At 36.5% G+C, this 23,803-nt stretch overlaps 1 protein-coding gene across 1 annotated transcript; it reads left to right on the top strand.

The window, feature by feature from the left end:
* The first annotated feature begins 14,650 nt into the window (after positions 1-14,650).
* Positions 14,651-15,286, top strand: LOC133799972 (uncharacterized). Its single transcript, XM_062237952.1, has one exon. It carries the CDS (start codon positions 14,651-14,653, stop codon positions 15,284-15,286), a length of 636 nt encoding a protein of 211 aa, XP_062093936.1.
* Positions 15,287-23,803: the final 8,517 nt, after the last annotated feature.

Below are 23,803 nucleotides of genomic sequence, written 5' to 3'. Positions count from 1 at the left end.
CTGAACCAAAAATCCACAGTCATAAAGATAATACTATAAATACTATAATACTACTATCTAAATAGCTAAGTAAAGTTCTTGGACTCTACAATTCTCCCCTACTAAAAAGAATTTTGTCCCTGAAATTTACTTACCAAATAACTCCGGATACCGGCCTTGCATGTCCTCCTCCAACTCCCACGTTGCCTCTCGTTGAGAACTGTTACTCCATAGGACTTTGACTATAGGAAAGCTCTTGGACCGTAACTGCTTCATCCCTCTATCTAGGATGCTAACCGGTCGTTCCTCGTAACTTAAGTCTTTCTGGAGCGCTATTATATCGTACTTGAGGACGTGAGATGGGTCTGACACATATTTGTGTAACATCGAGATGTGGAAGACGTTGTGACTATCGGCTAGTGCAGGCGGTAGGGCTAGTCTATACGCAACTGGTTCCACTTTGTCCAATATCTCAAAAGGACCTATGAATCGGGGACTAAGCTTGCCTTTCTTCCCGAACCGCTTGACACCTTTCGTAGGAGATATCTTCAGGAAGACTTGATCTCCAACTTGGAATTCCACATCGCGTCGCTTGGCATCCGCATAGCTTTTCTGACGGCTTTGAGCAGCAAGCATACGCTGTCTAATAAGCGCTACTGCTTCTTGAGCTTGTCTAACAGCTTCGGGTCCTAGAAGCTGCCTTTCTCCTACCTCGTCCAAGTGCAATGGTGATCGGCACCTTCTTCCATATAGCAACTCATAAGGTGCAATCTCGATCGTTGACTGGTAGCTGTTGTTGTACGAGAACTCGATCAGCGGCAAGTACTTATTCCATGATCCTCCGAAATCAAGTACACACGCGCATAGCATATCCTCTAAAATCTGAATCGTACGCTCGGACTGCCCATCTGTTTGAGGATGAAAAGCTGTACTAAGGCTTAACTTAGTACCCATAGCTTGCTGTAAGCTTCCCCAAAATCTTGATGTAAAACCCGACCCTCTATCTGATACTATCATCTTGGGGATTCCATGCAATCGTACAATCTCTTGGATGTAGATGTCTGCATATTTGTCTGCCGTGTATGAAGTCTTAACAGGCAGGAAATGAGCCGACTTGGTTAGTCTATCTATTACTATCCAAGCAGAATCATGTTGCTTATTCGTCTTTGGCAGACCCATCACGAAGTCCATGGCTATGTCGTCCCATTTCCAATCTGGTACGCTGAGCGGTTGCAATAAACCTGCAGGCCGCTGATGCTCTACTTTCACTTGCTGGCATACAAGACACTTAGATACATACTCTGCTATGTCCCTCTTCATCCCTGGCCACCAGTAGATTGCCTTGATGTCGTGAGTCATCTTGGTAGACCCTGGATGAACTGAGTACGGGGTGCTGTGCGCTTCTTCTAGAATTATCTTCTTAATACTTTGATCATTTGGCACACATACCCGATCCTTATATCTCAATAAGCCTTGGCTAGATATTGAGAAATCTGTAGTCTTTCCTTCTCTGACTACATCCATATGTGCTGTTAGCGTGTCATCATGTCTCTGACCAATCCGTATGTCCTCTAGCAGGTTCGATTGGATAGACAAGTTAGCCAGCTTGCCTATAACTACTTCTATTCCGGCACTGATCAGCTCCTGCAGTAGCGGCTTTTCTATTTCGGATAAGGCTGATAAATTCCCATAACTCTTTCTACTAAGTGCATCGGCTACTACGTTCGCCTTTTTCGGGTGGTATAGGATTTCGCAGTCGTAATCCTTTACTAACTCCAACCACCTACGCTGCCTCATGTTGAGCTCCTTTTGAGTAAAGAAGTACTTTAAACTTTTGTGGTCCGTATAAATCTCGCATCATTCTCCGTAAAGGTAATGGCGCCAGATTTTTAACGCAAAGACCACCGCTGCCAACTCCATATCGTGAGTTGGATAGCGCTGTTCGTACTCCTTTAACTGTCGTGAGCCATAGGCTATCACCTTGTCATTTTGCATTAGTACGCAACCCAATCCTTGCTTCGATGCATCACAGTAGACAACGAACTTATCGTTGGGTGTTGGTACACTGAGTACTGGTGTTGAGCAAAGCTTATCTTTAAGCAACTGGAAGCTTTCTTCACACTTATCGTTCCAGTTAAAGTTTTGTTGCTTCCGGGTCAGGTTGGTGAGCGGAGTGGCTATCTTTGAAAAGCCCTCTACAAACTTCCTATAATAACCTGCTAGCCCTAAGAAGCTTCTTACTTCTGATGCGTTCTTTGGTGTGGGCCAATCCTTCACGTCCTCTACCATTGATGGATCTACTACAACTCCATTTTTCGATATAATGTGCCCGAGGAACGCCACTTGTGAAAGCCAAAACTCGCATTTCTTGAACTTTGCGTAGAGTTGATGCTCCTTCAATCGCGTCAAAATCATCCTCAAATGTTCCTCGTGCTCTACTTCATCCTTCGAGTATACCAAGATATCGTCGATGAATACAACGACGAATTTATCTAAGTAATCCTTGAAGACACTATTCATTAAGTCCATAAACACGACTGGTGCGTTAGTAAGACCAAAAGACATCACCAAGAACTCATAATGTCCATAACGAGTCCTAAAGGATGTCTTAGGAATATCTTCTCCCTTTACCTTGAGCTGATGATACCCGGACCGTAAATCGATCTTAGAAAATACAGTCGTGCCTCGGAGTTGATCAAACAAATCATCAATCCGAGGTAGCGGGTATTTGTTCTTAATTGTTACTTTGTTCAGTTCACGATAGTCTATGCACATCCGCATACTTCTGTCCTTCTTCTTCACGAATAGTACCGGAGCTCCCCATGGTGAATGGCTTGGCCTAATAAAACCCAAGTCTAGGAGTTCTTGTAGTTGCGTCTTTAACTCCTTGAGTTCCATAGGTGCCATCCGGTATGGTGCCTTAGAGATAGGCTTGGTGCCTGGTACTAATTCTATCGCGAAGTCTATTTCTCAAGTTGGTGGCAATCCTGGCAAGTCATCGGGAAATACCTCTGGAAATTCTTGTATAACTCGAACATCTCCAACCTTAAGTGGTGTCTCCCTCTCCACATTCGTGATGCTGGCTAGGAACGCTTGACATCCTTTCTCCATCATTCGTTGAGCTTTGAGAGATGATACTAACGGGGTGCACAATCCTGAAGCTTGTCCCATGAAGCATCGTCTCTGGCCGTCAGGAGTCTCGAACATCACCTTCTTGCGTTTGCAGTCGATTGTTGCGCCATGCCGTGCTAGCCAATCCATGCTTAGTATTACGTCGAAGTCCTTGATCACTAGCTCTATCAGGTCTCCTTCTAGTTCTATGTCCTCAATCTTGATCGGTACGCCTCGTACTATTCGTGATGATAGAACAACTTTGCCCGAAGGCAACTCGGTTACAAACCTAGTTCTAAATCTTTCACTAGGTTTGTCTAGTTTTTATATCATTCCTAACGAGATATACGAATGAGTGGCTCCCGAATCAAATAATACATAGCATAAATTATTGAGGATAGAAACCTGACCTGTGACCACCTTGTTGCTAGCATCAGCCTCTCCTTGGGTTAAAGCAAAAGCCCTAGCAGGAACAATCTTTTCGTCCTTCTTCCCTTCTGGCTTTTGCTGAGGACAATCTCTTTTACGATGCCCTTCTTGACCACAATTAAAACACTCCTTGGTATTTGCGCGGCATTCTCCAGGATTCTTCTTCTGACACTTAGAACATGGCGGGTACTCCACGTAGCCTGGCCTATTTCCCCCATTATTCGTACGTGCCCTTTTATTGCTATCGACTTTCTTGTTATCAGGATGCCGTCTTTTCTGGCCGTTACCGTTGTTGCCTGCTTGATTGTTGCAATTATTGCTAGACTGATTGTTGCCGTTATGGTTGTTGCTCCGACTGGTCTGCGGTTGATTATGCTGTCTTGGTTCAGGCTTACTGGCTTCTTCTTTGCTTACATTGGCCTGCAACCTTTCTACTTCGATTGCCGTCTCAAGAACGTCGACATATGTAGTGTTCCCTGGGTTTGCTAGCTTAACCCCTATCTCGATCTTCGGTCGAAGTCCTCTAACAAACTTGTTCACCCTCAGAAAATCGGTTGGAACCATCTCAGAGGCGAACTTTGCTAAGCAGTCGAACTGACGAGCATACTCCGCCACTGATAAATTTCCTTGCTTCAGGTTGGAAAACTCCTCAACTCTTGAAGCGAGTATAGCTGAGTTGTAGTACTTTTTGTGGAACAGCTCAACAAATCAGGTCCATGTCATGGTGGCAGCATCATGGGATTGCTGGACCAAGTCCCACCATATCTTGGCATCCTTCTTAAGCAAGGACGAGACGCAGGATATGCGGTCGGCATTGCTGAGATTCATGTGTGTCAGAATCGATTCCACGTTCCTTAGCCACTCTTCTGCCTCAAAGGGGTCTGTAGTCCCTTCGAAGTTTGGAGCGTTCTGCTCGCGGAACCTCTCATATACTAGCTCCATGTTCGGTACTGGATATGGCGCGTAGTTCGTCATAGGCCATCCCCCATATGGACCAACTTGTTGGGGTGCTGGGGCCATTTGCTGGGGCTGCGGCTGCGGCGGAGGCTGAGGCTAAGTTTGAGCCTGTTGACGTTGTTGCTGCAAAAGTTCCTCGACTTGCTGTCGCAGTCTGGCGATCTCCGTAGTGTTGCGGCGGACAGTAGCACGCACTCCCCTTCCGTTGGTGCGTGTAGATCTTCGGAGCGACATCGTAGCAGAGTTCTAACAGTTGAAAGAAACATGTTAGAACTTTACCTAATAGGCTCTAAGGCAAAAACTTATTCTAAAACAAACATATCTCGGACCTATTTATTATGACTTCTTATGAAAAGTTATATAAGTCTTTATTTATTATTTAGAGTGGGTTTCTATACTTAGAAAAACAAGTCATCTTTATTTTCTAAGTCTGTTTCTAATCATCCTATATGACTTAATTCTCAGGCTCGAAACTTATCTTTGTTCCAAAGTTAACCATATTGAGGGAGGGCTGGGATCAGTAAAATCGTTCCCACTACTATGGCCCCCTAACTCTCAATAAGTAAACTTGGTTCATTGATTTGTATCCACCCTCACCGAACTTAGTCATTATTCATTTTATTTATTACTTATTATGATTGCAAAAATAAAATCAAACTCATACATGATAATAAAATAGCATGTTATTCATTTGGAAAAACAGTTTTCACTTATTACAATCACAAAATAAAGAAAGAAATAAAACAAACAATGAAAAACTAACTATTTTTCTAAAAATCGGGACCTTCTACATCCGATCCTTCATCTAGCATATCATCATCTATCTCCTTATAATCATCATTGTCGTGTGCATCAAAATGTCTTCTAGGAAGGTTTGTGAGAATCCTATGTTTTTGCTCATTTGTGAACTGAAACTCGAATTTTGCAGTGAACCTAACTAAGAGGAAATAATAACGCATTGCTAATGGCAGTTCATCCTCATCATTCATTGTTTCCCAAATTTCTTCTAAGGCTGCTATTACAGGATGGAAATCATTAAATAGCCTAATTATTAATACATATTGTTCCGTTGATCTTAACATTATTTGCTTAGACTCTTGAAGGTGACCTATCTCTTGGTGGAACAAAAGCAGTCTTCGTGTGATTCTTTCTAGTGCTCCTACGGTATTTCTTGGCTCCCTTATTCTTTTTTCAAGCCTTAATGGCTCAGATATCTTGATAGGTTAAAGCTCCGTTCATACTTAACTGAAAACATAAACACTAAGGTTGTTAGCTATAAATATAAGCAAAATAACCATAACTTAAATACTTACTTGGCAGTCAGATTTGGAGCTTTTCATGCGAAGGAACCCTTTGCTCTGATACCAACTTTAATGACCCACTACTCTAGACTTTTGGTCCATTAACGAAACTATACATACAAATCCTTAATTAAACTTACATTTGCGAAAATATCATAACTTTATTAGAAAAAAACTTGTAGAAATAAGAGTTACTTACATAAAATATCAAGAAGGATATGGAATCCCATTGTCTTAAAAACAAAACATAATTTAAAATAAAAGGAGTTACATAATAAGTGCGGAAAATACATGTAAAACCATGAAACAAAACTACATCCTCGAAAAATCGAACTCTCGACTCCTTGACTCCATTCACCACTGATACACATTCCCCAAGCATCCACGAATCTTACCGCCACTATAGCTATTTTCCGGCACATATAAACAAAAAGGAATAAGCCTAATGCCCAGCAAGGAAAATCTACCACATAGTTCATACACATAAATTTCACAAGAAACATAAAAACTTAACATAACACTTATATCATACACATACTATAATGGCCATTATTACTTGGGGTCCCATAGACTAATCAAGTCATATGCCCATTAGATTAGTGGGGTCCTACTAGCTAAGTAGGTCATATGCCCATAATCTATTTGGGGCTTGTTAGTCAAATGGGTCATATGCCCAATCCTACAAACATACATATTTCATAACATATTTTATAACATATTTCATAGCATAAAACATAAGATAACATAAGTATATAACATATAGATTCTATCCTATTTTCCTTACCAAAGTTACCGGGATGTGAGGACAGAGTTGGGACTTTTGGAACACTCCTAAAACCATATATAACAGGGTGAGTAGATTTGAAGGAAAAGAAATGAAAGGAATGGAAAGACTAAACCTTTGAGAAACATACTTACCAAAACCTTTTTGCTTAAGAACTTAGATTTCCTAACCAAAATAAAAATTAAGGTTAGAAGTTGAGTAGAAGACTATGAGAACTTGAATGAAAAGTACAGAATTGAACTAGAGTTTTGGGTTACCTTGAAGACTTGTAAGACCAATCTACACCTCAAACCGAAATACTATAAAACCTTACTTCCCCAAGTGTTTGATCAAGCTTATGATTTCCCCACCCAAGTGTTTAACTCTCACACTCACATAGCAACTTGCAACCACTGAACTTAGAGTAAAAGGTGAATAATGGCTGGGTACTAGGTCCTATTTATAGAGTTTAGGAATGAAAGGATCTTAATTTCACTTGAATAAAAATAATGGCTTTTTAGGTAAAAATAATTTGAATAATCGTTCAACAGAGGCTGAAGACTCGTCCAAAAAGGTGCTGGACTTATCAAGAGGTTGAATGGCTGAATGGAAAAAGAATTCAAAAACTTTCAAAATAATCCGAGAGGGGCGATATATCGCCCCCTATAGCTGCGATATATCGGCACACGCTGATTATTTAAACACGAAATTACACATTTTTAGCTAAGTTTGAATGGAGTAAACAGCCTTGACTAAGCCCTTAAACGTATTCAAAGCCACTGACTGACCTTAGAGCATTCAAACTTTACCCTTATTAAATTAAATCCTCAAAATACTTAATCCTTAATCACCCATTCATAACATGTGCTTAAAATCCTATTGGTTGTTATCTAAACCTTATAGTATAATAAATATTATCCTTAATATCAGTCATATTAATCAAACCTTAGGTTAAAATTAATATTCTTAAAACTATAGGTTAAACTTAGAAAATCTACAAGTACTACTATGAGTGTCCAAATAATTCCCGGTCTGAACCAAAAATCCATAGTCATAAAGATAATACTATAAATACTATAATACTACTATCCAACTAGCTAAGTAAAGTTCTTGGACTCTAAAACATACCCTGGAGCATATTCTGGCAGAGCTATTCTGTAACCAAAAGCTTTAAAGGTGAAGCCAACAAGTGATATGGCCATTACTGAAGGAGATGAACTATCTTATAGAAACTGAAATGCAAGAGATGAACCAATAGCAGGCCGCTCCACCCCAATAGAGACGATTGTAGCTATGCTCAGTGCAATGGCTATTTTAGCCAGAAATGAAAATTCAAAATCAGTACTAGCATCTTTCAAGTCTCCAAGGACAATATCAGAATTTATATCATGTATGTCTGCATTCTCTTCAGGTACTTTAGCCTTGTAGTTTTCGACATCATCCTGTTGATGACTTCTTGTCCTGTGAGTTCAAAATGAAAGTTGTATCATCATTTTGAAGTTAAGTAGAATCAAAAGCTGATAGATTGTAAGAAAATCATCTCTAAGACTAGACATTTGAAGTTGAAATTCTTTACATGAAACTAAAATAAGTTTTCTCCCATCATTTAAACTAATGAGAAGTAAGTCCAGTGGTCAGGTCCATGGTTAGCTTGTATGAAATTTGTTGAATATGTTATAGTGGCCAACATTGTAGGACTTAGCTAAGGACCCTTAAAGAAGTTTAAAACTAATTTTATACTTAGATTAGAGTTAACTCAATAAAACTCTCTGAAGCTTTTATTGGAAAGTGAAATAAAGAAATGTTGTCTTCAATCATTTAGATTGAAAAGTGATTGTATAGAGTAGTGACTCAAATAGCTTCATGTGTGGATTCTTTTTTGTTAATGGAAAAATGACCATAAACACATAAAAGTTATGAAATAGAATAGTATATACAATCACTAAGTTTTACGTTAGACCAAAAGTACAAACATGTAAAATTTTCTATTCAGATAAAACACTAGAATGGAAGATGGAAAATGGCATATTATATTAATTATTAAGATATGAAGTTAAGAGATAATTCTAATGAAAAAGGTTTATTTCCTAGACTATGAAGTATGTAGAATAATACGTACATCTGTATCCAAATTATAATCAACCACGTACCTAATTAATTATTCAGCAATGTAAGTAATTAATTAACATATCAAAGATCAAAATTAAAAGCTTCAACAGTGTCAGTGCATTGCTGCAAGGTACAAATTATATATAGCAAATTTCATGTTAGAAAAGAATATTTGAAGACAATGAGTGGGTGGTTTTGAAAGAAGCATGTAACCTTTACTCAAACAAATTCAAGCCACATAAAGAGAAGATAATATAAATGCTAGATGAAAACATAAAAGCAAAATAAATGGTGCGAAGTAAATCCAAGCAGTATTAAAGCCATTCGTCAAAACACAAATCATATACTCAGAAAAATAAAATAAAAACGATCATAATTGAAACATCAAATACGGGTTAGGCCTAGCTTTGTCATACTTTTAATGTGATTCATCATATTCTTGTATAAATTCAAAACCAGAGAATAACACATAATAAACCAATAATTGAACCAACAGTAAGAAGTGATGAGTACTTTCATAATGATCAAATCATTAAACAAACTAGCATCATCATAATCAACTTCAATGGACATAAAATAAGCTGGTGGTGACCCAATCATTGGTGGATTTCATATCTGTTTTATATTATACTTGGCCTTTGTACTCACATATTGTGAGAGGAGAGCATTGGATAATAATTAAACGATAAAAGAGAAGAAAACCAAGAAGAGATATAGAACAAGTACTATCAACTAAAACATTCTCTACAACTTAACTTGTATTCAATATTAATGCTGCAACATACCATAAATTTTCTTCTTAGTAAGTTTGGTTCTATATATGATTACTAATTACTCCAGTAACATCTAAAGGAATAAACAACATTTATGTATATATAGCATATATAGATATTTGGTTCAACAAGCCATTGGTACAACAAAACCACCTCCACCAATATAGTAATTTACCAAAAACATCCCTATTACTCGTACAAACAAAAAGGAAAGATACGAACTTAGTCAGCCCATGAGTAAGTATATTTTACCAACAATAAAACCCATAGAACAAACAGATATGAAAATATCATGAATGAGTATAGTTAGAACATAGAACTAATGACCAAAAACACAAGAGATGTTACTCAACCATTGGTTTTACATTTATATATATATATTAGTTACTAATAACTTTAATCACAATAGAAATAAACACAAAGTAGAGCCTAATGAAAGAACGAGAAAATAAACAATAGTATGATTCCTGCAACTATCAAAGCCAATTTTTAAAAAACATATTAATACATACATATATCAAGATATATTCTCCTAATTAAAGAAACATTTCCCAGAAGATGAAATTGAATTGGCTATAAAAATTGGCCTTTTTCTTCTCAAACAAGCAAAATGTAATTCATACATAAGCACGAAACTATAATAAAGTCCCGAAGCAAATTTTTTTTTTCTAAATTAGAAGATCATCAAAACTCACAGAAAGCACCATGAATAATAGAATGAAGTAAAATAAACGAAACCCTGATTTTTTTTCATCGTATATATGAAACATATTTATATATAAAACAGAATACACAATATGCTCACCATTAAAACATACTTTGGTACTGATTTAGTTCCATATATAAATACCATGTAATGACAACACTCAATATATATAAATGTATAAATATATATGATATAGATTCATATAAACTTCATAGGGCAATGGCTAAAGATCTGAAAAGTGTAGAATTTACCCATACAAAGAAGAAGCTGATAGTATGTCTTTGAGCTTGTGCGTGGGGGTTAAGTAGGGACCAGATGGATCAATTTAAGGAAACAATTATACAAATTACATGAAGAGAAACACAAATTTCATGGAAGAAAATACATAGGCTATGAGATATTAAAGAGGAAAGGAAAAAAAGGGAAAGGCCCTAATTTTAGGGAGGAGATGAGCTAAGAGTTTGGTGTTGAAGAGAGAGAAAGAGGAAGGGTAGGGTTCTTTATTGTGTATAGGCGGGAGACTTTCTATTTGCTGGAAAAAGAATAAAATACTTTGGCGCTCAATCTAAAAAATGAGAGACAAACGAGCCTATACATATGAAAGTCAGGATTTTAGAAATAATTCTAACACAAGCACACACACACATATATATATACTGATAATATTCAAAATCTTTACTTGATATTGAAATCTGAAAAAAAAAACACACAAACTATACCTCTCACAGAGATAAACATAGGTCTTATGTTCTTGCTCCTAGCCAGCAGGAGAGATAAACAGAGGGGGAGGGACGAGAGACCCAACAACTTCAACACGGGTGTGGTCGTGGTGTGCTTCAGCTGCGTGAGGGAGGCTTCAGTAGGGGTGTGGTCATGGTTTGCTTCAACGGCTTGCTTTTGGTCCGTAAATGGCAACATGAACACAATCAATATTAAAATAAACTGCAAAAAAAAAAAAAAACCATCAAAGAGCATGATCGAGTGTTACATATATAATGGCAAGAAAAAACTATAAAAATTTGAGAAAATTCGGACCATTAAATGTTTGAGGTTTACGATTTTAAACTTTCAAATCCATAAATCAACACCAAAAAAAAAAATCAAAATTGACAGGCTCAGTTACCTTAGTTTACATATAAATCATACTTCATATATCATAAATTAAAAAAATGGGTTAAATTTACCTTACTTCACATAATGGACAGACTCGGTTGCCCATCGCCCATGGAGGAAAGACCTCTGGTTCGCGCTAGGGAGAAGAAAGGGTCAAAGCACTTTGGGGAGCATCTGCTTCGCCCCTTATTGCGTCTTTTCATCATCGTCCCAAAGCCCTTTCCTGGGACCCTTCATCATTGATCCTTAGCACCCACATCTGAAAGAGAATGAGAGAGAGAGGTCGGTGAACGATGGTTCCAAACCAGAGAGAACGAAAGAAAGAGTCACTATTTTTAGAGGGGGAGATGAACGAGAGATTGAGAGAAGGCAAGAGATTGGAGTGTGTGTGGCTATTTTTAGAGGGAGAGAAAAAGAGACAGATACGGGAACGCGGTTAGGGTTGATCTATGAAGAAAAAGACACAAGAGAGAGAGAGAGAGAGAGATACTTTAGGGCTAATATAATATTAGAGGGGGAGATGGAAAAGCTAGTGGCGGGCTTTAAAATTTACTGTACCAAGAGCGCGCCTAATTTTTCATATTTAACCATAGCGTTTTTTTTAAATTGTGATTTTTAGGTGTTATATTATGCTAAAATTCTTGTAGTGACTACTACTACTACTACTACTACTACTACTACTACTACTACTACTACTACTACTACTATTACTATCTAGCTAGTTTAGTAAATATTATGGGACTCTACAGCATACAAATGTAGTTTTACGTTAAAAAAATATGCTTATTATTCAACCATATAATATTTACTTGAAAATCATGCATGGATAATAGGTAGAATTTGCATTATTCTATTGTGATCCTATGTGTAAAATGTGCATGTTTGGCCCATGCACACATGGGGTATATGTGTTGGGCATAATAAATCTCATGGGATGCTAGAGAATACTATTTGATTATGATTATAGAATTGTGAAGTTTGTTCCATTGTTGCTTTGCTCGGACTTGAGGTGAGGAAGTTAGATAGAATTCTATTTATTTTTGCTATGAAATAATAAGATGGGTTTGTTTGAGGATAAATATTGTGTATGATGATGCACCTTGTGATATGAAGTATGAAATTTTATTTTGAGATGATATGATGAATTTGATGAATCATGTATCTCCTTTGTGTTGATGTGAATGGATTGCATGTATTTTGTATGTTGTATGAAAAGCAAATGGTTGTTAGCAAGTTGAACATGATGCAACAAAGGGGTTACTAAGGATATAATGACGTAACTCGAGTTACTAAGGTACGACGTAACTCATAAGGCAGACGCACCGAGGTTATTCAAGGACCAGAGCCTCCTTTTTGCCTCAAGTTGTGACATGGACAAGAGAGGGGGTCATGTTCTCCATGATGTGATGATGATGTTTATGATGATGATGTTTATGATAATGATGTTTGAATATGTTAATGATATATGATGCATGATAATGATGTATGCTGTATGATGTATGATGATAACACTTATGTATGATGTATGATGTATGATGTATGATGATGACGTTAAGTACGATGTATGGATATGATGTTGTATGAGTCTTACGATATGATTATGCCATTGTTGTGTTTTTCCTTGTTTATTGTTTGTACTTCCTTACTGGGCTATAAGCTCACCCCCTTACCTTACCCCTTTCAGGTATTAAATAGGGTTTTTCTTTGGCACCCGTGGTTATGTGGGGAATTCCCATGTCAAAGTGTGTATGGCGTGGGGGTATCCTATGGGTGAGTAAACGATAAGCTTAAACGCCAATTTTAAAGAATGATGTTATGTTATATTTTGGTTTCAAAACTTATTAGTGGGACTTGAACTATATTTACATTTTAAAAATGTTGCATGAGACCTTTTATTTTATTTTAAACTATTAGGCCCAACCTACATGTTTTAGCAAGTCTCACTGGAATTTTCATGTAATAAGAGTTTTTCTTCTATAAGTTTATGAGCATCGAGTTGTTTTACAAAGTATAAGATTAGGGCATTTTAAAAATGGTATCAGAGATGGTCATCCATGTTTCCAAGGACCTACCCCATACACGCTAAAGATGAGAAAATCTCACCTCACCGCATCGTAAGTATTTTTTCTATATGTTATCGTTTTCTTTCTGCTTTTAAACTTTGTAGTTTTGTAATCGATGTGTAGAAAGTATGCTCTCGTAATTAGGACTTCTAGAAGGAAACTTCTCGATGAGATCAGTAGGATCTCAAAGGTTCATATAGATGATGTAAACGATGGAGATAAGTGGATATCAGCTCCCGAATGATGTTTTTTGTGAATGAACATATTTAATGGATGAGATGCATCATAGGAAATTGCAAGTACGACACTATCAAGTTTCATGTAAAGTGAATAATGGAATACGTCAATGATAATATAACTGGACACTATCAAGATCAAAGGACGCATAAGCTTTGTGACGCGATTGTTAATAAAGACATATGTTAGGGAGTCTACTCTACAACTTATCTTGCGAGGTGATCTTGTTAACTAGATAAATACATGCAGTAGCAGAGGAGCACACAAAGTGGACACGCCACAACATTTAATAGCAAACAACAGCAAAACCTCAATGGAGTAATTGGAGACTAAGGAGGTGGAGAGGCGAGTAAATCCACGATAACATAGTTCAACATAGAGGAGAATGACAAGCTATGAACTGATGCAACAATGAGGATAAAGTAATGAGTTACGACATGACAAAAAAAGACAAAGGGTACTAGTACAAACTAAGGATTGCCAGGGACAACAAGATAATTAGCAATCTTAAAGATGGATGCTAGAATTTGGTGGGACATGGTTAAGAAGACACAAACTTTAGACATCATGACCTGGGTTGACTTTGTACAAGTTTTCAGCAAAAAGTACTACAATGTTATAATACTAGCAACTGGAGTTAATAAGTTTGTGACACTGAAACAAGGTAGGCTTCTAGTCACAGAGTATAGCTAGAAGTTTGATAGACTGGCAAGGTTTTCATCTGAGATAGTCTCAACAAAGGTCATGAGAGTTCGACGATTCATAAGGGGATTGAAGCCTATGATTGCCAATGATGTCAAAATGACTAGTACAAAGCTAGTTAGCTATGTTGAGATTCTGGACAAAGCTTAAGACACTAAGTACATGAAGAGTTGTATATGGAAGGATGGTGCAGCAAGGAGAGAGGCTAATAAGAGTAAAGTCTTTCAACAGAGTAACAAGAGGAGGCCTAATAGGGACAAAACAGTGGCATTAACAAAAGGCCCAAGGTCGCAGCTCCCAATGGAAATCACAACAACCGCAACAGTCGTAATAATGATTGAAACCGTGGGAATCAAAAAAGCAATAAAGTTGAGCACCCCAGTTGTCCTAAATGCTCGAAAAGACACATGGGAGAATGGGCCGACACCAAAAAATGTTTCAAGTGCGGTCAGGCAGAACATCTGAGAAAGGATTACCCACAGTGGAAGATGGGAAAGAATAGTAACATCAATCTAGTGCCAGCACGAGTTTTTGACTTAACCCAGAATGAAGCCGCCAATAGTAACACCGTAGTCACAGCTCAGCTCCCTATATTTGGTATGATATGTAGAGTCCTTATTGATTCTGAAGTGACTCACTCTTATATTTCCATGAATATGATTGATAAGTTGGGTATGCCTTATAAACTGTTTGACCATAGTTTCAGTACAATGTTACCGTCGGGAGACATGATGTTGTCAACTAGGTGGTTACAGTCAACACCTCTAATTATAGAGGGTAGGGTGTGCCTGACAGACCTTATAGAAATAAATATACCAGACTATGATTTCATACTTGGCGTGGATTGGTTATCCAAACATGGAGCATCGATCGACTGTCAGAAGAAAACTGAGGAGTTCAAACCAGAAGAAGGGGAAGTATTTTCTTTTAAAGGAGAATTAGCTGGTTTTCGTACACCCATAATATATGCACTGGAAGCACGGAATATGATGCAACATGGCTGTTCAACATTTTTGGCTAGTGTGGTGGATAAATCCGAGTAAAAGTTAAAACCAGAAAATGTGCATATCGTTTGTGAGTTTCCAGAAGTGTTTCTCGAGGAGTTACCAGGATTACCCTCGGACAAAGAAATTGAATTTGTGATCGAACTTGCACCAGAAACAGCACTGATTTCTAAATCACCCTATCGAATGGCACCTCTAGAGTTGAAGGAACTCAAGATCCAGCTACAGGAATTGTTGGATAAGGGGTTCATATGGCCTAGTCATTGGCCATGGGGAGCATCAATCATATTTTTGAAAAAGAAGGACGGGAGCATGAGAATGTGCATTGATTATTGAGAAATCAATAATGTCTCCTTTAAGAACAAATATCCTTTGCCTAGGATAGATGACCTTTTTGATCAACTGGAAGGGGCAGCAGTATTATCAAAGATTGATCTGCGATCCGGGTATCATCGGTTGAAAGTAACGGAGGGAGACATTCCAAAGACGGCTTTCAGAACTCGCTACAGGCACTATGAGTTCCTAGTGATGTCTTTTGGACTCACTAACGCCCCAGCATCATTTATGGACATGATGAATAGGGTATTTAAGGACTCTTTGGACAAGTTTAAAGTAGTGTTCATAGAAGATATCCTTATCTACTGGAAGACCAAGGAGGAGCATGAGGAACATTTGAGGTTGAACCTAAAAAGACTACGAGAACATCAACTATACGCTAAGTTCTCTAAGTGTGAGTTTTGGCTGGAACAAGTAACTTTCCTAGGGCATATAGTGTCCAAGAATGGGATAGCAGTATATCCGTCCAAGATTGAGGCCATTAGGGATTGGCCCCAGCCGAAGAATGCCTTAGAGGTTCGAAGCTTCTTAGGATTGGCGAGTTATTATCGGAAGTTTGTCAAGGGTTTCTCAAAGATAGCCATCCCTGACCAATTTGACTCGAAAACATCAGAAGTTTGCATGGGTCGATAAATGTGAAGAAAGCTTTCATACCATGAAGGATAAGTTGATTTTTGCACCTATCCTTTATGTTCCCACAGAGGGCAGAAAATTTGTGGTGTATTGTGACGCATCAAAGAATGGCTTAGGGTGTGTGTTGATGTAGGATGGGAAGGTGGTAGCTTATGCTTCCAAACAACTCAAGGACTATGAGCAACAATATCCCACTCATGATCTTGAGTTGGTAGCAGTGGTATTCGCACTAAAGATATGGAGACATCACCTATATGGGGACAAGTGCGAAATCTACACTGACCACAAAAGTCTGAAATACTTCTTCACTCAGAAGGAACTGAATATGGGGCAGCGAAGGTGGTTGGAATTAGTGAAAGACTACGATTGTGGAATTCTATAACACAAGGCCAACGTGGTTGCAGATGCATTGAGTAGGTGGGGTCATGGAAGTGTCTCAGTACTGAATAAAATAGAGATGCCTCTTCAGAAGGAGATTATAAACGCCGACATTGAATTTGTGACAAGAGGACTATCGAACCTCATGTTACAATCCTCCCTACTGGAGAAAAGTAGACAAGGATAGAAAGTGGATGAAGCCCTAACGAAGCAAGAGGCTTTGGTACAAGAAAGTGGTAGCAGTGACTTCACAATGTTCGACGGTGGATTGCTGCAATACAAGGATAGGATTTGTGTGCCTGACAATGATGAGATTAAGGAAAGTATTACGAAAGAGACCCAACAACACCTTATTCCTTACATCCAGGGTCCATGAAGATGTACCAAGATCTTAATGCAATGTATTGGTAGCCTAGAATGAAGAGGGATATTGCTGAGTTTGTTGCCAGATGCTTAACATGCCAGCAAGTCAAAGTAGAACACCAAAGGCCAGCAGGTTTACTTCAACCCTTTACATTCCGGAATGGAAATGGGAGGATATAGCAATTGATTTTGTGGTAGGATTACCCAGGACCACAAGGCAGCATGAATATGCTTGGGTAATAGTGGATAGACTCACTAAGTCCACCCATTTTCTACCAGTTAAGACTACCTACTCGGCGGACCAGTATGCAGAATTATATGTGAGTGAGATAGTGAGACTTCATGGGGTTCCAAAGTCAATAATTTTTTATCGAGGGTCAATGTTCACATCGAACATTTGGAAGGGATTACAGAGAGTTATTGGAACAAGGTTCAATTTTAGTACCGCGTTCCATCCTCAGACCGATGGGCAGTCTGAGAGAACTATATAGATTGAAGAAGACATGTTGAGATGTTGAACTTTGGACTTTTCAGAGTCTTGGAACCGTTACCTACCCCTAATGGTGTTCTCCTATAATAATAGTTATCAATCCACTATTGGGATGACTCCCTATGAGATGCCTTATCGGCGCAAGTGTAGATCTCCTTTGCACTTGGATGAGGTTGGGAAGAAATAGATTTTAGGCCTTGAGGCAGTTAGGGAAGCCAGTGAGGTGATCAAGAAAATTTTCCAAAGGATGCTTACCGCACAAAGTAGGGAAAAGAGTTACGTAGACCTTAAGAGAAGAGACATCAAGTTTTCAGTGGGCGAGTTTCTGTTCTTGAGAGTCTCACCGATGAAAGGTGTTATGCATTTTGGAAAGAAAAGGAAGTTGAGCCTGAGATATATAGGCCCATTTGAGATTTTGGAGAGAGTATGGCAAGTTGTGTACCATTTAGCACTGCCCCCAGCACTAGCCGACACATAAAGTCTTTCACATCTCGATGTTGTGTAAGTATGTGTCACATTCCTCTCATGTTTTGAGTAATGAGCTGTTACAGCTGAAGCAGAACCTGAGTTACGATGAACAACCAAAGCGTGTTATCGAAAATGAAATCAAGGAACTGAGATCCAAAAGGGTTCAATTAGTTAAGGTCACATGGAAGAATAGTACGGAATGAGAAGCAACACGGGACAATATTCCTTTTAAGGAGGGTATATTGTGGCGCACCAATTTTTTTTAGTATTTTATTAATTTTGTGATTTGCTTTATTTAATTGTCAAGTGTGATTAATTATATTTTTATTATATTATATTGTCTGAATTGTTTTTTATGTGAATTATGAATTAATTGATTTATTTGGAATAATTATGTAACATGTTTGTTTTATTATTAGTGTTACATTTTATTAAGTGTGACAAAAATATGTATGTTACTTTATTTTATTTAATTGAGTGTGTGTGCCAAAATCGGTGTGTGTGTGAATGTGTTTTAATTTTTTTTTCCATTATAGAAAGGTGAAAGGGTAGTATGAATCAAGACTTAATGTGAGTCTTGAACATTTTACTTTTGTTAAGAAAAGAAGAGAAAATAGAAAAAGAAAAGAAATATAAGTTGTCATCTTGTAGGAAAAGATGGCAAGGCTTATCCTTGATTTGGTTCACATTAGGATAAGGGTATAGGTGAGGTGTAAGGAGAGGAAATGGTGGGATATAGCTTACTTTGTTGGATAGGAATTTAGCATTTCACACTTGTGTCCTCTTCTTAAGGTTAGGTCACTAGAGGCTATAAATAGGAGAACATAGGAGCCTTGGGATTTTTTTTGTTTGCTGCCAAAATTGGGAGGAGAAGGAGAGAGAGAGAGCTCGTGGGAGAAAGAAAGAAGAGAAAAGAGGAAGAAGAAGAATGGGATTTCGAGAACCTAGGGTATGTCTCTTTGTACTTGTGGTTTCTAAACTCTCTTCTTTTGATTCTTGTGTTTTGACAAGTGTTTTTGTTGTTGTTGTTTTTCTTCTTTTCTTCATGTGGGTTATTAAACCCTAGGCTTGAACAAGGGGTGGTAATAGTTTTGGGTGTTGGTAATTTTTGTGTTCTTGATTCTACAATCCAAAGAGGTAATGAATCTTTAGCCCTAATGTTATTATGTTTTCTTGGGTTATATGGATTGATGGATTATTTCTTTTTTATTTTGATGCATGAAGGATTTGACCTAGGCGTGTGGCTTGGGTATTCATTGTGTTTTGGTTTGTGGCAATATTCTATTGTTGGTCATGGAGAAAAACCTTGTTATGATTGAACTATTGAAGGGTTTTGTTTTATTTGTATGAGATAAGACTTGATGCTATGTTTTGTTGGTTTAAAAATTCTATGTAAAAGCAAGAAGGGATTTTGGTTGTTTTGGCCAGGGGTGTTTCGACCTAGGGGTGATGCCCAAGCATGTTTAGTTTCACCATTTATTTTAATGCCAATGTTCTCTTAGAAACATACCTACAAGAAAAAATGCTTTTAATAACACCAAAAACGTGTTATCAAAACATACCATAACACTTTTTGATGTGTTAAGACCGACTATGTTATCGTAGGTCAGGGTACTTTACATAACACTTTATCATTGTTATACGGATGTGTTATTATACTGTCAACGATAACACACTTTTTGTGTTATTTTAATAAATAGATAAGTGTTTAATTATATTATTTATAGTCGATTATATAACACATTTCAATACTGATAAATTTATGTTATACTACACTTTAGTATAACACATTATTTGTGTTATATAATGAAGTTTGCATAACAATATTCTTTACATAAAAAGTGTTATTGTAATAGATATTATAACACAATTTTCGTATTATTTTAATATTTAGATAAGTTTAAATTCTCATTATATATTCATTTATATAACACTAGTTTATTCTATTATATTTTAATTTTTTTTATATAATTAAAATTAGCTTTCTAATATATACTAGCATCATCAAATGAACTTGATTTTCAAGTAACAAAAAGTAAAAACATTCAACATTGTATTAACAATCCGCAAATTAGTTTAAAACATTCAACACTGTTATCAACAACAAAATGTTCTTTAAGTATTCAAGAAGTCTTAAATATTGCACATATTGAAAAGTTACTACTTTCAGCACAAAATATTCTACAGTTGCCCAACACAAAGCCTTCAAAATTAAGTATCATTTTCTCCTCGAATTGATGGAGAAAGAGACATTTTTCTCCTGCAATAGCAGATAAAAGGTAAGGTATATGCTTAAAAAAATTAAATAATATGAATCAAATAATAAAATTGTATACAATATAACACCTAAGCAAGCAATACCAGGTGAACATACTTCAAAATTCAAAATACTGCTATCACACAGTGAATAGATACATATTATAGTAAACAAACATTAACATTTTCAGGTTAAAGGGGCCTCAATTTCACCCTAAAGGCATCTCTAGTTCAGGTGCTTAATTACTGAGACAGCATGTTAAAAGTTTGGGAGAATTGAGTTACAAAAGCATTTAGAATGATACTATTATTTCTAGGGTAAATCCATCGAATCTCATATCTCATTTAAAGGGGAGGTGTAATAGAATATGGAGCTCAAACAGGTACTAAACTCTAGACCTTAAGTATTTGGGCACTAACAAGTAATTACAAAACAGTGATACATATTCACAGTCAATTACGTTTATACAGTACAGTGTAGTGTTTACAAACGTACAGAAATTACTGTAGAATCCTCAACCCAATGCAAAGAAATAAAGAAACTTACACACATTCTGCTGGCCAAGTTCCTTCAGATAGGGATTATAAGAGGCAAATAAGTTCCACAGTCTTGAAGGGATATTCACCTTCTAGGTTACAAAGAAGACACAGAATAGGACCATCAACAAAACTTTCTCTGTCCCAAAACTGACTGCAAAGTGATTCCTGAAAATTTAAAGCAATAAATCCAATAAAAAAACTACGAAGGAAAAGAAAAATGTCAACTTTAATAGAACCACCAATGAAAAATCAACAAAGCTATAATACATGCAGAAATCTAAAGAATATAAAGCTATAATACTTTTTAAATTCTGTTAGATTTAAGATATCGGCATCTATTTAATCCACATGTCTCACCATCACAACGTTATCATTTGTTTTAGATTGATACACAAGGTAAAATTCCAAGCATAACAAAACAACACTATATCATACAAGCTACATTTTCCTTTTATGAGTATTTAAAGGTAAGTAAAAATATATACACGTATTTACTTGCACATTTGAAAAGTTGAATACTTGAATTCAAGTGTCAAAACTCAACATGTTCACATATATTCTGATGCATTCAAAATCAAGAAAATTACTGAATTAATAGAACATGAGCAGGCAAAAGTATGAACTTGCTCTCCTCCAAGAGAGAAGACACAAGTATCATATCATGAACAAAACTGCCAAGACTAGAGGAAAACAAAACTGGTAAGAATAAATTTTTTACCACCCAAATGCAAATCCTCCTCGCCATCACTAGGAACAACAAACCTACGCTGCCCTGATGAAGAGGCAGCCATTGGCAAAAATGGATGAAAGGAGAAGCCATTGACAGTATCTGAGGTGTCACACATACAAAAATAAGTTATAAAGGAAAGCACAAGTCATCTCTAATACGAATTTTTCCACATTCTAGTGGACCAGAGTATACCTAATACAGCTTGAAAACTTGATACCCATTGCCTAGTTTTTAGATCATATATATGAACAGAACCATCCTGAAACCAAAACATTAAATTAATATAAGAAAAAATGCAGGATTGTTTTGCTTAGGGAAACTTGCAATCATCTCATTTGGTTTCAACTATCATCTAAAATTGTATTTCGGTCTATGCCTTGCAGCAGTCACGATAAGAAATTAACCTAATATAAAATTATATTTAAACCACTTTAGATATTTAATTAAATCATTTTGCAACACACAAAAGTATTAATGTGAAGAGGCTTTGCACTGTTTGAAATTTGGATGGGTGCACTATGGGTTTGCATATATTTCAGATTACTTCTAAGATTCATTTGGCGATAGATTGTGGGAAATTGGGTATAGGCATGCTAAAAAAATGTCAACCAAAAGCAACTTGAGAATATGATGGTATGGTGGAATAAAATTACAATTAAAAAGTGTAATTTCTTCAATTAATTATAACCCAAATCTGAAAGTACTTGGCCATATGAAAGTTGAGATGCTACCTGACCACCTGTACCAAGATGCTGGCCTTGTGGTTCAATATCAAATGATATCCGCTGGTTGGTGTTTTCTGATGATCTATATAGCCTATAAGTAGGTCCAAACGAAGTGAGTATAATAGATTGAATTTATAATGTATACTAATAGAAAAAGGTCACACAAACAAACAGATAGCATGAACCCCTTGAGAAGTCCTACTCATTTAATAAGCAAGAGTTTTCAATATACCTAAGTTTTCTAGTTTAGTTAAGCTCAAACATGAGAACTTTTGGTAATTAAAATATATATGTTGTAATAGATTAATATACAGTTCTAGCTATGGAAACATCAGAGTTTCCTCCCATAAGTATGTGCTAATTCAGCTACATAAGTTGTAAAGCATTCTAATCTATACATACCCATGTAATTCTATGTGCATATATATATGAGTCGCATACTAAGTAATGATGGCTCTATTTCCTAGTAATACAAGTTTTATTTCCCCTGTTTTGGAAATACTTTGCACATCTCATCAATCTTTAAACTTTCCTAGTTTTGCTATCTCTGTAATGACTAAAAGGAAACCAAAGCTCTTAAAAAAATATCCCTCAGAATATGAGCCATGAAAATGGCTACTGCTAGTTCTATAAAGCTATAATAAAAATCAAATCATGCATTGGCATGATGACACTACTAGAATCAGAGTCAAATTATACATTGGTATTATTTAAGTTATGAGACTCAAATATCAAGAGTGTTGGTGATCAAATTCAGTGTTTACTATAAAAAAAATAAAATAAAATGCTCAACCCAAATCTCCAAATGATTTATCATTTCAAATAATTAGTTACCAACTATAACATTGATATTAACCAAAAGGGTATCCAAAATATGTGATTCCCTAAAATATCACAACAGTGAATAAAATTTTCCTTTCATTTTAGACACATCTCTCAGCAACCAAACTGTAGAAAGAAAGTTTTATGTTTAAAAAGAGCAACATATCAATTCAGTTGTGATTGACAAGAATAAGTGGTGATTTGAAAGAAAAAAAAATCTATCTACATCTTCGTTAACGAGACTCAAAGAAGACAAACAACAACAAAAATATAACCTAATTTAAATCAAACACAATGATCTAGGTTAAATTTTTATATATGTTTGCTTGTTTGTTCTTCAGCTCATGAGTGTTCTTGGAGGATCATTTGCCTTTATCATAGGGACAACTATAAGTTGGAGATCGTTAGCTCTAACTTGTAAATAGTTATTACAATTACATATTTTATTTCTTTTCCTATATCACTATATATGTGTATGTTATGTGATTGAATTGATTTTTCAAAGAAACATACAAGAATTTAAGGGACTGACTTCTGAGTTTTTTTATTTTTTTATCTGAAGGACTTGTTCCATGCATTGTCTTACTGGTTGGTCTACATTTTTTTCTTGAGTCCCCTAGATGGCTGGTATGAATTGGATCAAAACTAAGCTTAGAGAACACAGAAACTTTGAAAATTTCGACAACCCCTAAATTATACAAGCAAACAGAGCAAACTAACCCAAACAAATTGACATGGAACCTAAAATCAATTAAAAAGAAAGAGCAAAACCTTTAGTAAAGTTATCAATTATGTAAATTTCTTTATTACATTGT

This window comes from Humulus lupulus, chromosome 9 (genome assembly GCF_963169125.1).
Source record: "Humulus lupulus chromosome 9, drHumLupu1.1, whole genome shotgun sequence".
Classification (NCBI taxonomy): domain Eukaryota; kingdom Viridiplantae; phylum Streptophyta; class Magnoliopsida; order Rosales; family Cannabaceae; genus Humulus; species Humulus lupulus.
This window is presented reverse-complemented; position numbering and strand designations above follow the sequence as displayed.

Excerpts from the sequence above, each read along its gene's own strand:
- LOC133799972 (XM_062237952.1), top strand. The coding sequence starts at position 14,651 with ATGGGAGAATGGGCCGACACCAAAAAATGTTTCAAGTGCGGTCAGGCA.